The following is a 15,030-nucleotide window of genomic DNA, read 5'->3' as shown; positions in this document are numbered from 1 at the left end:
CCTATATTACACATAGGACTTAGGATTGGCTTGGTCTAGCATTCAGTGACATGAAAAGTATAATGGAACATATATGAACTGGTTAAATGGTTAAAAATTAAAACTGCATGAATTCTAATCTCTGAATCTGAAATTGTAAAACATGAAGACTGAAATTCTTCATTAACAAAACCCAGCAAAATCTCCCATCATGTCTATTTAGTACTTTTAGGTCAAACTTAGGAACAGTAGAAATCCCTAAAGCAAAGCATTTTACTTCCTTCTAATTGTTAATACTTCTTTTTTAAGACTACCAATATTTTGCCAGTATAAATTCTGCTCAGAAGTCTTCTATAGCTAAGCAATCTTTAAGACCAGGGGTCAGCAACCTTTTTGGCCATGAAAGCCATAAACGCCACATTTTTTAAAATGTAATTTCGTGAGAGCCGTACAGTGCTCAGTGTCACTCCTGTAACAGCGCCTGAAAAAGAAATGGACTTTATGGCTCCTGCAGAAAGAGCCATACTTTGCCGACCCCTGTTTAAGACAGTGTTTACTGATAAAATGAGATCTTCCCCTTAGATGAATATCAGTCTTTGAAACAGGTTTGTGGTTTCTCATGTGAGAGATAATTTAAAACATCTTCCTATGTAATAATTTCAGAGAAACTCTGCTGATATAAAGAACCCTAACACAGGAAATTAATTACAACCACAGCTAATAAATCTGGATTATATCCAGTTTATTTTGGTTCTGATATAACCATTCCCTTCATACTCAAACTAAAAAATTCAATCCTTAGCTGGGAAAACCCCAGGGTGGCAACAGAGTAGGCGGTGGATGATGTACTGGGGAATGGACTTTTACTCTCTTTGACCTGGTGTGGGAAAGTCAGTTCCAGGTCTTTCCTCTCCTTATGCATTCCTCCCTCCCATTAAAAATTCCACTATATTGAAGTTTGGTCATCACATTTTCATTGCTAAAAACAATTATGGATGCTCATCACAAAAGTAGCAATTACCTGCATTGCAACAGACAATATTATTGCAATGAGAATTACCATTGGTTCTCCAACTTCAAAACTACGTTTATCACTAATCAAAGGAATTAGATGAAAATTTGAATTTGTTTTTAGACTACCAAGATATCTTGTGCTCAACATACATAAATTGTACATCATAATGTTGATATTTTGAACATTTTTATTTTTCTGAATGAGACAAGTAATTCAACATCACCACCACCATTAAAAAATAACATGACCACAAATGATAAAACTGTAGGATTTTAAAATTTGAAAGCCTTTAGAAATCATCTCATCTAATCTCATTTTAACAGAAAGGACAATTTAGGCCCATTAAAGGGGACTGCAACATTGGCTAAACTCACACTGCTATTTAGAAGAAGAACAAGAACTAAAACCCACAATTGAAATGAACTTTTAAGTAAACACTTATTTGTTACTTTATTAAAATCCTATGTCTGCATAAGATGGATAGCCAATTTATTCCTAACAACAAAATACTTCTTTATAAAAAAAAAAAAATGGATCTGAAACCAAAGAGAAAAAAATTTGGCCCTGTTAAGAATAAAAACTGATCTCATTTTAAGATCTTATTTACATAAAAATCTCAGCCTATTCACATACCTAGAACCATATTAGTACCAATAACATTATTGTAAATATACCGTTTTAAGCCTACTTAAAAGGACAATGGAAAGATTATCTGAATAAGAATAAACACAGATTCTCAGGGATCCAAATTTTGGATGAGCTAACTTGGAAATGTGGAAAGAAAAAACTGCATGTCTATTTTGACATTTTTATTTCTAGGTCGGAAAAATGTGATCAATAATATTTTTAAAAACCCATAGTAAATAAGATCTAGACTAATAATGCGCTTTCCAAATATATTTCAAAACAGATAGCATGCTTCCACACTGATAGTGTTTAGTACTCTGTTTCTAGCAATGAACAAAGGTAGAATACAGCAAGCAATTCATATAGGACAAAAACAATTTTATTCAGTGATATAAGCATCCTAATAAATGTGAGATTGTAGGTGAATAATTCAACACCTAAATTTCAATTTTTATAAAGGAAATAACTAAAAACTCAATTATTTTTGATATTTTGCTAAATAGAAATGTTGCATTATTTAAGTAGAAGCTCTGACCTGCAGGCCAAGTTCTCAGAGCTAATGTTATCTGGTTTGGCCTATGAAATTAGGCTTCTAAATTGAGTGTTCATTTTCCATCCTTATCTCCCACGGTTAACAGCAACAAGTACAACCAAGGCAGGCTACATGAAAAAGCACTATTGTGTTCTTTTTCTCTCTCAGTCTCTCTCTTTCTCCTTCACACACACACACACACACGCACGCACGCACACAGGCACACTTTTCAGGTACAACTTATAAAGGATTTGGATAAATAGTAGGTGGACAACACAAAGATAAAGTTTTAACAATAGGGGAGACAAATAGGTGGGATGAAGGGTGGAGGGAAATGAATTAGGTTATGGTGGGGATGGCAGGTATTAGTAATCAGAGGGCTGAATGGGAGGGAGGTTTCAGTCAGCCAGGAATTAAGAGTGAGATTGAACCTTCTTGGCTGGAAGTAGGGGATAAATATTTAAGAAGACAAGAGGCTGAGCTACAGATGCGGTTGATGATGAAGGACATAGGCTACTTCAGTGAAATGAGGGTGAGGAACCTTTTTTTCAAACTCAGTAAAAAAGTACCAAATATGTGTGGCTGGAAAATCTCCTTTTGTCTTTAGATATGTCCTTCCTTTTCTATGCCTCATTCTCTCTTCTCTCTTTTTTAAGTGGACCCACCAAGAAATTCAAGTGTACTTGTTAAATGATTGGGCTGTGGGATGGGGGAATTATATGGCTGGTTTTAAAACTTGAAAGTGACCTATCTCTCACAGAAAAACCCAAAACGCTGTAAAGTTTGGCTTACGTTCCCTTCATTTTATCTATCTCACTGATTTTAATTTTGGAGTAGGTGAGTGGTCCCAAAGAGAAAAAGTCATCCAATTTTACTCCAGTCTTTCTATTATAATTCTGCCCAGAATTTAAAACAAACAAGCCACTGAAGATAATGGTCAATTTCATGAGAAAATCAAATATGTTTTCTTTTAAAAAATCATACACAGCTTTAGATTAGCCACAACTATATCCTTCATTAAGATGGATAACTGAGAGTTAATTATGGATACTTTGGACAAGTTCCTTTAGGTTCTAATAGAAACCATGGTACAAATGTAAAGTTATGTGGATAAAAAAACACAATTCTACTTGTTTTCTGAGTATAATTAGCATACTTTAGATGTACTTTTAAAGAGCTTGAATTATACTCTAAAACTAAATTCCATGACAATTTTTTTTTAAAGATCTCCTCTTGTCCAGGCTAAAAGAAAAGAAGGCCTTCATGTCATTCTAACACAAAGAGCATTAACCAACTGTCTCCCACTTAGGCCAATTCACCCTTCCTGAGACAATCTGGTGGTCATCCTGGTCCTGTGGGCTTACCATATTAATGCAGAACTCAATGGAGTTCCTGACATCTGTCAGTGTGGCAGCACTCCCCATTAGCAAGGACAACAGGTAGGTACCACCACACCTGACAAAATTGCCCATTCATTTTAACTTCAAAAATGGTTGACAGAATTCCAATTTGCAGCAAACACTAATAAGTCAACAAAGCTACAAGTTATTATATCATTTTCATGGCTATGTACTAATATTGCTTTTTTATAACATTATACAACATAGGTTCATCAAAACCTATAATATGCAAAAAGAATTAAAATATTAATTTATACGCTAATACATTACTAATTGAGGTAAATGTTAAAATACCAAAATAACATGTGAAGATTACTTCATTATTTAAAGCTATTTTGGGCTAACTGGAGTTTTACAGTAACTAAGGAATATTCTATATTTTGTAACTGGACAAGAAAGATCACTAATTCTTCTTACTGCAGATCATATTATAAGAAAATTTTACTATTTATTATGCGGGCTTTCAATAAAAGATTGATTGTATTATTTCTACTATATATGATATTTTACTAATAATAAATTACTTTGACAAGACATGTCAAGATTGTATACAATTTACCTTAAAGGGGGGAAAAATCATCTGAAAGTATTTCTAAAAATAATCCAATTATTTTCTCCCTTAAATAATACTTTATTTTTAAAAAGCTAATTATTTTTCTAAGTTGTGGATAGAACTTGACAGACACTACTGCTCAAAAATGCTATTTCTCTTCCTGATACTGAACTCTTTAGAAAATTTAAGCCTTGAATAGCTAGCCACCAAAAGGATAATGCTTTAAGGCTTGCAAAGTGCTTTACATAAGTCCATTCATTCATAACTTAGGAGAATTGAGACAATCCAATTGAAAATGGTTTATTTGCAAATGTTATGTATTTCAGGAATGGTTAAAATACAAGAATATATTTTAAAATGTCAAAGAATCACTTTTGTACTATGAAAATCAGTAAAATCCCATTATGGATGCTGTTAGGACACAAATTTCTATGTTGTGGTGGGAGAGATGCACTACATATGTACACATATGATATACATAGCCTAATTTAGAATGTATCAAGTTGAATAGTTTTTCTTTTATTTTTTCTTATGTCAAACATTTCTGATGCCTAAAACTCTATATCAAAACATTCTTGTTCATAAATGAGCTAAGTCTACATTATTATCAACCTATTAGAAACTTGTACTTGAAATATCTTATGGACTTCCTAGTTTGCTGATGCAAATGCAAAAAAGTAAGACAATACCTTTTCACTCTATGTTTAAGAAAAGCAACACTTAAAACAACCAAAAAATACAAAAACAAATACAAAAACAAAAAATCCTGCCTGCCTACCCAGTCAAGCAAACAAGCAGGAGTCCTCTGTATTCCGAAGTGCTTTCTTTAAAACAAAGCTTAAGCAGCAATGAGCCTGTCCTACAATTTGGCCTATCCACTTCTAAGGACTTCTGAAATACAAAGTCCAAAGATAGCCTCCAAGTTTGCTAATTGGAAAAATTCTGGCATACTCTTATTTTTGCCTTACGCAAACCATATTTTATACCTGCTCATAACAATATAAACCCACCTGCCATGATGTCATCCAGCGTGTCATTGAGGGTCTGAGCAGGGCTGGCTACCATTAACCCTTGTTGTGTTTCTGTCAGAATTCCATGCCCCAGCCCTGCCAATTGTGCTTGGCCCAGTACGGGCTGTCCAACTATAACTCCTTGCAGTTCTGTAAGATTTGTGATGGACCCTGGAGGTAAGGAACCTGTTGCCAGAGGCAAAGCTTGGGGCATCGCCAAAGGTTGGATTGGTGTAAAGCCCATCTGAACAGCACTCTGCTGGGGGTCATCTTTAAGCAAGATGGGATCACCTGGCTGTAATCGTGCATAATCTGCCTCTGAAAGCTGTTCTCCAACTCCAACAGGAGTCAGTAGTCCCAAGTGTTGGCAAGATTGCTGCTGCTGCTGCTGCTGCAGTTGAATTCTTTGAGCTTTCACCTCTAGATACTGCTTTTTTAGCTGCTGTTGTGTTTTCAATTGTAACTCTCGTTCTACTTTCTGTAGCTCCTCCAAAATCTTTTGTTTCTTCTGAATTTGCTCCTCTCTTGTCTTGTTCAGCTCCTCAATCTTCTCCTTGGTAAGTTGGTCAGCATGAGCGAGCTCCAAGGACTGCAACTGTGCATTCTTTTCTATGGCTTCTTTTATCCTCTGTTCCAGTTCTGTTAACTTGCCCTGAGCCTCTTCTACAATGCTCTCAGGAGACTGATTGGTGATGTGACCCTGTACATCCTGGCTGTTAGCTGGCAAATGGCTGCTGGACTTTTGTTTAGAAGCAGCTGTGTGGAAAAGAAACCCCCTCAGAAGTGCACATGAATGGCATCCTCATTACAGAGTTACTGTTGGGAGGCTTAGTGCCAACAGTTATGCACCAAGTTATCAAATCCATACTTCAAGGATCCATGATTTCATTGGTGTGGGTACACCCTCCACCGATGCAGATCGCAACCCTCTCTACCTCTTAGAAGAATGTTTCATGAGTTGTTGTGGCCAAAAAAAAATCCATCACCTCATGGCCAACTATCTGGTGATGAGTCTTTCCAAACTTAAATTAGGCTGGTCCTCAGGTGACAGATAAACAATCTGTCCCCAGACCATCCTTGAAGGCTTTCCAGCTTGGTAGAACCTGCCAGAGCTTGTGCTCCACTGGCACAGCCTTCGAGAGCCCAGGGTGACCTCCATGCCACGAGGAGGCATCAGAGGAGGACTTTAGTGGCGGATCAAACCCACAGAAGGTGGAAATGTACTGTATGCAATTATAAGCAAATAACACCTTCTAATGTATCATCAATTCAAGAGATATATGGATTATATACATACTTTAGAAATCTACTTCAAGATTACTGAAGATAATTATCTAAGTGAAAACACAGTTATCTGTATCTAGCTTTGAGGTAACTGGTGCAACCAAACTAAAATTTGAGAGTTATGCAGATCATGATTATAGGATTGTGAGCTGGAAGGGACTTTAGAAATCATCTAGTTCAACCCTCCTCATTTTAAAGATGAGGAAATAGGCCCAGAGAAGATACTGCATCTAGTAATAAAGGAAAGTAAAATTCCACTACAAACAGAAAAATACTGCTCAAGAGTATAGGAAAAAATTATTTTTAAAATTATCATTATTAAGATCTTGAATTTTAGGTGTTTCCCCCCTCCACATTTAAGAATCTGGTCCTTTTTAAATGCAAAATATAGTTCTAGAGTCCCTAAAAGTCATGGGAAATTAAATCCAACTAAAATGCTTTGTTGGAGTTTCAGGACTGATAGAATTAGGACATGAATTGAAGTATGTTTACACCACTAGAGAAATAGTATGTGGCCACCCTAGAAGAAACAATGATGGATGGCTTATATAAATATATATCATCTACTGTATCGTCCGCAGCCAGGACAATAAAGTGATCTGGCAATAGGTGTGGCAAACAACTGCTTGCTACACCAACAGGAAAAAAGTGCTATAGAATAGGAGTAATGACTGAAAAGGAATATGTAAGTCATGTTGGTAAGGAAAAAAGGAAAAAAAAAAAAACACAACCGTCTCGCACTTTAAAAAAAAAAAAGAAAAAAGAAAAGAAAACCACAACACCTTTTCAGGCAAAACTTTTAAAAAAATAAAAGTAATTTCAAACCGACAGTTGAAATACTGGAGGGGGAGTGGGGTGGAGGGTTGAGAACGGGTCTTAGAAGCATATGTACAGTACCCTAAATTTAAGTCAGATAATGGATCTAAGGGAAAATTCTACTGAATACAAGTTAATCTGAAATAATCCAAATATGAAATTTGCATCAAAAACAGCATTCTGAAAATTTCTATCTGATGCAAGATTTTAATTCTAATACCACGCAGAGTTGTGAGAGACTCTGCTTTAAGCAAAATATACCCAGGCTAGTACCTTATAGATCTACAAACAACTAATTATTTGGGGAAATCATGGCTAAACAAAATAGCATGAATTGAGCAACCAAATCCTCAAAGTGGAATTTTAGAACAAACTCACTGTTCTTAAATTTTTACTTTCTTTCCCTCTATCTTCTGGCCCTCAAAGAGGAATATTTCTTGTTATTAAAAAAAAAAATATATATATATATATATATATCCCAAACTGCCTTAATTTCTCCAATAGCCATTTGGCATGAAAAAACATTTTTTAAAATAAGCATTCTACTTGTGTAATCCAGTAGTTTCAAATCTACAAATTTTAAAACAGTTGACAGAAAAAGAACTGACCTTTGCTCCTGATGGGAAGTGTGGCAGCCACAGTGGCAGGGGGTTTATCAGGCTCCTGCGGTGGGACTACCATTGGCAGCGCTTGCACAGGGACACGAGGAGCCTACAATGGCATATACCAATTAAGTATACTCCTTTTATTCCTATACTTGTATCTAAATAGCATGAAAAAATGTTGTTAAAACAAATTCTCCAAAACATTACCAAATGGCACGTATGGTGGAGTATTAGATAAAACAATTTATTTGTCAGCTAACATTTATAAAACATGTTATGGTATATAAAGACCTATATACTACACAGTAGCTCATTGGAAGGATAACTGAGTTATGCAAGGTTTCAGGGTCTGTATCTGTCTGGAGTAGGAGCTCAAACCCAGGTCTTTATGACTCCAATTTGAGCAAAAACTCAGCACAATAGCTTTGTACTTTTCAACAAATTGTATTCATTAGAAGAGTTGATGAAGTTGTCATTCTGACAATGGTAGAACAAAGTGTAACCCAACAATTACTATAATGCTTTTCAAAAATTATATGAAAAATTAGCACAGAAAGCATCTACATGAATAAAAATTAAACTAATTTAGGTTAAAATAGCCATCAATTGTAGATCATCAAATAATATGTAATCCATTAGGTCTCTTACCCGATTTAAATCATGGGATGGGGGGGTCAACTGGGTGACATCAGGTGGAGGAGCAGAGAGCAAATTATTGGGATAATCCAAAAGATAGCAGACAACACTTGTATGACCACCTTTAGCTGCTTCAATCAGCATTGTTGAACCATCCTGAAAAGAGAGAAGGAGAAGCATAGTGGAGGAAAAGGAATTATGTAAAATATTACTTTAAAGGCAAATCAAGAACACATGGGACATCATGAGCACAAATTGAGATTTATTTCCATCTCATCAAAAGGTTATTAAAAAAAGACAATGCTTTATAACATTGCAAATTTAAATATTAACTATCTGCACATTTCACTATATTCATTTTTTTTGCATTAATATAATGAAGGGACTCATTCTTATGAGTAGTTCACAACTAAACTGAATTCTATCTTCTCACTAAAGAATGTACATTCTCACAGACTCATACTTTAAAATGTAATAAAAGTTCAATAAAATAGCAAAATTTTGTTTTCAGAGTATTCAAGATACATTTGTGTTAATTGTACTTATAAACTGTACTAAAACAGATTAATTCTCATTGTTGATTTACTCTAGATATTACTAATTTCAAAAATTTAAAAGGAAGTACAGGTACCCCTTCCACATGGTGACTTTCCCCATCACAGTTTCAATTTATCACAGGTTAGCATAAGAAATTAAAAGGGAATTTGGGGGGAGTTTTGCAGAAGCCACAGGTGACAAACAAAGGCCAACAGTTTAGAGGGAAAAAGTTTAAGAACTCAGAAATATATATAAGTATAATCATATATTATCAACATATTTTCTTTTAATATATATTTTATATAATACCTCTTTTAATAATAATAAATATACACATTAAAAGCCTTATTAAGGAAAAATTAAAAATTTCAGACTTTTCTCTGATATCAAAGAAGAACCAAAAACTTTTACACGGATTTTCCTGATCATGGGGGTGGAAGTATACCCTGGAAGTGGAAAATGATGTCTATATATTCAATGTCTCTACCAGTGATTACAAATTTTAAGGATTTTAAAACTAGAGGTCTTGAATTGGAGTTGTGTGTACCTATTAGTTCTTTTATATTTCTTTGCATTTTTCTGATAAGAAGTATAAAGTCTTCGCAAAGGGACAGACACTCAATCTAAAAGATACCATTCATTAGAAACAACAAAAGATTTCAAACATTGCTTTAAACACCTAAGAAACATACTTTGAGTCTATGAGTAGGATCAGCCCCATGAGCCAAGAGTAACTCCACCACTGCCAGGTGGCCACCTGCACACGCCAGGGACAACACTGTATGGTCGTTGTTCGCTGTGGTCCTGTTTACATTAGCTCCTGAGAGACACAAGTTTGAAAAAGTCATGCAGGTGAGAAATGGTTTTATTTCCAATTAAGATCCAAAATCTTTTTTGGCAAATGCAGTCTGATTTGTACTCGGGCCTCTTTGGTAATAGATGGCACAGTAACTGACATTTATGTAGTCCTGTGAGATGTGCAAAGCACTTCACAAACATAAATTCATTGGATTCTCACAGTCAAACTTAATGAGGAAGGTGCTCTAGGTGCTGCAGGGTTCAGTGAGGTCAGGGGACCTTGCCCATTATTAACTCAGTTATTCAGTCACATTAGTTAGATTTGAACATAGGCTTTCCTGATTCCAAGTCCAGAATTAGGGAATAATAATAAAGAAAGAAAAAGGACATTTATTTGAAGATTAAACACCAAAGTAATTTGTACAGAAAAAATAGGAGGAATGGAGTTAGAGAAAGAGATTCTAAAAATCAACGAGATTGATGAACTCAAAAAATAGAGAAACTGAAATCCAGACAATTAGCATATCCAGAAACATCCAGCAAAGCAATTAAAAACAAAAAACAAAAAACAAAAAAACAGTTACCTTTCATCTTAGAATCAATACTATGTATTGGTTCCAAGGCAGAAGAGTGGTATTAGCTAGGTAATGGGTATTAAGTGACTTGTCCAGGATCACAAAGCTAGGAAGCTCCTGAGACCAGATTTGAAGCCAGGAAAGACCACATTTGAATCCAGGACCTCTTAGTCTGACTCTCATTTTACCTAGCTGACCCTGAATGACACTTTTAATGCCAGAAGTGCAAAAAAGACCCCTTTCACACTTCATTCCCTTGTGTTTTTCCATATGTAATTTTATAATAAATATGTGATTTAATTGTTATGCCAGTAGCATAAGTTAGAATATGATATTAAAAGGATACTACAGGTAAGAAAAAGAAGTTTAGAGAACATCTGATCCAATTTCATTCTACAAAGGAAGAAACTGTCAGCAGATTAATGAAATAACTTGTGCCCAAGTACACAAGGAGTGTCAGGAGTATGTTAAATAAACACTTTAAAAGGATTTTTTAAAACTTCATTAGTGAGGGGAATTCCCAATGTGGAAACTCCTTTCTCTTGTAGATCACAACCAGTTCCAAATTTTCAATAAAATTGGGGACTTCAGTTAAGTGACTTCCCTGAGGACTGAGAGAGTCAAAACCAGGTCTCACTGATTCCAAGTAAAGATTTGCTTTTAATTATTTCAAAATATCTCCATTTTAACATCCATGAATTATTTCACATAACTAAGCATTTATCAGCTTCCACCACAATGGGTAGTTTAAATATGAAAACTGTTACATAAATATTAACCCCTACAGATCTCAATTTTCTCATTCATTAAAGGATGAAACTGGAATACATATTCTCTAAAAGCTGCTTTCAGCTATAAAATTCAAAGATTCCATGGGATAAATCAATTAAAATAACAGATATTTTTTTAAAAATAATGCTATCGTTATACATATTGGCTAAGAAGAAATAATGAACATGCAACCCAGTTCAATAGAAAAATTTCATTGGTAACTACAAAAAAAAATGATAAATATAGACAGCCTCCAATTTAAAAACCAAGAGATAAGCATTTATGATTTATCTATCTAGATTGAAAACATTTCTCCCAAGAGAAATGGTAGGAAAAGGAGATGTACCTTTTCCTACTTGTCAAGCCTTAGTGATAGCAACATGAATTAGGATAGGATAAAAAGTAGTTAAAAAAGATGTCCCAAGTTACTCCCTTTTCCTTTTAGGGGTTCAGAGGGCCCATTATAATAATCCTCTTGATTATAGTAAGCCAACAACCTCATCTCATTTTTACCTTGAGGCAATGTTACATACATGTTTCAAAACAAAAACAAGCCATCTACTATTCTCTGTGGAGAAAAGTGTGTCCCAGGCATTAAAACAGATTTCCACCATTACCAGCACAAAAACCCACCTTTGCTAATCAAAAACTGAACAGTACACACATGACCAGCTCTTGCAGCTTTCATTAATGGAGTTCTTCCACCTTCAGATTCATGTTCCTGTTTAAAAAATAATATTAAGAAAATAATAAATGAACCAAATTGCAAACATTCTTTTTTAACAAAAATCACAAGAAAAATAAGAAATCATAGTATTACTTCTATACATTTAACACTAAATTAATAATGATAGGCAATGAATAATGATTTAATAAACAATCCTTCCCAATCGTCTCCTATCCACCTACTTGGGCTCACAAACCTAGTATCACTTTTCAATTCAAAAGGAACCCTACAACTTGTGATAGGAATAGGAAACTATACAGTCCTATCATTATATTAATATAATTAGCCTTTCACTCTATGTTTTGAGATCTCTCTTCTAATTCTCACCTTATTGGATTCTCTCACTTCTTTCCCCATTTCTTCATTCTAACTTTTCCCACTGCAATGGCTTTATGGTAGGATGTACAGAAAACAAAGTCCAAGTAATGACCTCACAATTTCTAAAATGAATACTAAAAAAAGTGTTCCAATAGCTTTCCCAAATGTCAAAAACTTGAAAAATAAACCTGGCTTCTTTTCTTAAATGGGGTTTGGGGGCATATAGAGACCACAGAAGTGAGAAGAAAGGAATTTTAGATACAATCTTCTTACTCATAGTCATATATGGTTTCCTCCTTTATTTATAAGCTTCTTCCTTAATTCATTCTGTTTCCCATTTCTAAATTTCCTCTCATAAGAGTTAGAGACCCTCCCCAACAAGCAGCTCCTATGCCTATGCATTCATTCCTTCATTAAGCACTTACTAGCACTGTAGTGGGCCGATAATACAAAGACAAAAAATTGTTCTTGCTTTCAAGGACTTTATATTCATGAATGAGAAAATGTGCCATGTACACAAATAAAGACAAAATATTCATTTAAAAAGCATTTATTTAAATAAGGTGGATAAGGATTAAAACCATAAACCTTCCAAGTACCTGCTGACAAAGAACTAATGTTTTACAAAAAAGGAGCTATCATGTACAGAGAATGTGATAGTAATATGAGGGCGGGGGGTGGGGACATCATGTTAGAAAGGGGGAAAACTAGGGTAGATTTTTCAGTAGGAATTAACACTTGAGATTCATTTTGAAGAAAGACATTCTGAAACTCATACCAGGAAGAAGTGTATTTCAAGAATAAGCACCACCAAAGTACGCAGGGATAGGAAGGGGAATGAATTGTCACATATGCCAATGTGGCTGAAAGATAGTGTAAATGGTGAGAAGTGACATGTGCTTTTAAAATACTGATTTCACAGATATATAGAGGATACATTAAAAAGGAGAAACAGAGAAGGCTGGGAGATGATTTAGAAAGCAATACCCGAACAAGAAATGATGATATATTGAATAATGATGATCAGGCTATGTGAGCAGATAGCTGGATATGAGAAATCTTTTGAGGATAAAATGACCAGAAAATGAAAAAAAATTAAGTGATAAGGTATATGAACCTGAAATAATGGTAGTATTCTTGACAGAAAAAGAGGTTAAAAAGGTATATTTGGGGATAATGGTAAGGATTATAAAACAATATAAGCTCCATTTTGAACATATAGAATTCCAAAGGCTACAGAACAACCAATTACAGATGTTAAATAGGTAGCAATTTGTATAAGATTTGAGCTTAGGAAAGAGGACAGAGATGCATACAAACATAAGACTAATGTTCATTGAGGTGATGACTAAGACTGGAGATTTTGAGTTGAATCCTGGAAAAGTACTAGGAAGGAAGTAGTGATCACTCAGAACCATCATGGTCATAGAGAAGACAATTTAGGTGGTCTTGAGGAAAACTCTGCAAAATCAGAATGGGTGAAGACCCAGAATGCAGCAAAAGCATAAGTTGTGCATCTTAGAAGTGGTAGCAACAGTAATACCAGCAGCAGAAGTTTCTGAGTTTTCAGGCCAGAGACTGCAAGGAGGTCAGACAACTGGTTCAAAAGAAATAAAAAAGACCCTTTCCTGGCACTGGGTGCAGCTGGTACTGATTGACAATTTGATTGCCCATCTGCAGTTCTGGGTTGCAGTTCCAGGACAGAGAGAAGTGATAGTGTTGGTCAAAAGGAGAAGTCCTGATCATAGTCCCAGGGCAAAGAAAAACACTAGTACTTTTCAGGTGACAGGGAGGAAGAGCCTTTCTGGGGAAAGAATAGCACTCCATCCAAGAAGGTAGTGATCACACCTTTCTCAGTATCATACCACTTGGAAGCATGTTGTGTCTACCCTTTGATCCAGCAAAATGACCAGTAGGTTTATAAACTAAAGAGATCAAAAGGATGTATAGGTACAAAAATATTTATAGTAGTTTTTTTTAATGGTAACAAAGAATTAGCTATTGAAGGGATGCTGTCAATTGGGGAAAAGGCAAACAAGTTGTAGCATGAGATTATGATGAAGTACTAATGTGCTTTAAGAAATGACAAGGGGAGTGGGTTTCAGAAAAAATATGGCTAGACCTATGTGAAAGGATGCAAAGTGAAGTGAACCAGGAGCTCATAGAGCACAATAAGAGCAATGTTGTAACTGTAAAAGGAATTCTTTGTTCTCTTTGAGTTTACACTTGTGAAAGGGAATCCTCCTCTATTTTGAGTTAATACTTTGATTAACAATAACTTAAGTACCCCTACTAACCAGATTGTCAAGATGGGATTAACTCTCCTTTGTCTACTTTTGAATCCTCTAGAACACCCTACTTAGCACTAGGTGGAGGAGCTCTCCACCCTTTCAACTCAGCCAGGAAAAGAGAAATCACATCTCCCCAGAAGGTGAGAAGTGGTTCCCACAAACAATGCCCTCTGGGCAGTGCTGGGCAATTTGGAAGCTGTTATTGGACCTAGTGAAGAGGGGAAGGGACAAGAAGCCATTATAAAAGGTCCTGAATTTCTGGGGCTGGAGGGGGAGGAAGGGGGGGTCAGCTTTAAAGACTTGGGCTTCAAGAAGGTCAGCTTCAAGAAAAAAGTCGACATCAAGAACAAAGTCAGTTTCAAGAAGGCCCACTCCAGGAAGAAAGTCAGCCTCAAGACTCAAGAAAGTCGACCTTCAGCTTGAGTTATCATCTTGACCTGCCTTTTGGAGGGAACTTGGGTGAGTAGATAGCTGGTTTTCCCTTCCTGTCTTCTGGAAAGAGTTTAATTCCAGTTGAAGGTCAAAAAGTCCTGGCTGAGCCCCAGAGTAATATCTA

General features: G+C 35.4%; 1 protein-coding gene across 1 annotated transcript in view; it reads right to left on the bottom strand.

The window, feature by feature from the left end:
• The window catches only part of ANKRD17 (ankyrin repeat domain 17), a 159,470-nt gene that overhangs the window by 53,589 nt on the left and 90,851 nt on the right, over positions 1 to 15,030 (bottom strand). Inside the window, exons 15-19 of the mRNA XM_044681597.1 lie at positions 11,772 to 11,859; positions 9,687 to 9,814; positions 8,470 to 8,613; positions 7,825 to 7,927; positions 5,117 to 5,872 (exon numbers count right to left, since the gene is read on the bottom strand). Of these exons, the coding sequence (XP_044537532.1) occupies positions 5,117 to 5,872; positions 7,825 to 7,927; positions 8,470 to 8,613; positions 9,687 to 9,814; positions 11,772 to 11,859 (1,219 nt within the window). The remainder of the gene's footprint in view (positions 1 to 5,116; positions 5,873 to 7,824; positions 7,928 to 8,469; positions 8,614 to 9,686; positions 9,815 to 11,771; positions 11,860 to 15,030) is intronic.

This window comes from Gracilinanus agilis, chromosome 6, assembly GCF_016433145.1.
Source record: "Gracilinanus agilis isolate LMUSP501 chromosome 6, AgileGrace, whole genome shotgun sequence".
NCBI classification, from domain to species: Eukaryota; Metazoa; Chordata; class Mammalia; order Didelphimorphia; family Didelphidae; genus Gracilinanus; species Gracilinanus agilis.
Note: the sequence above shows the minus strand (reverse complement) of the source record. Positions and strands in the feature narration are given on the sequence as shown.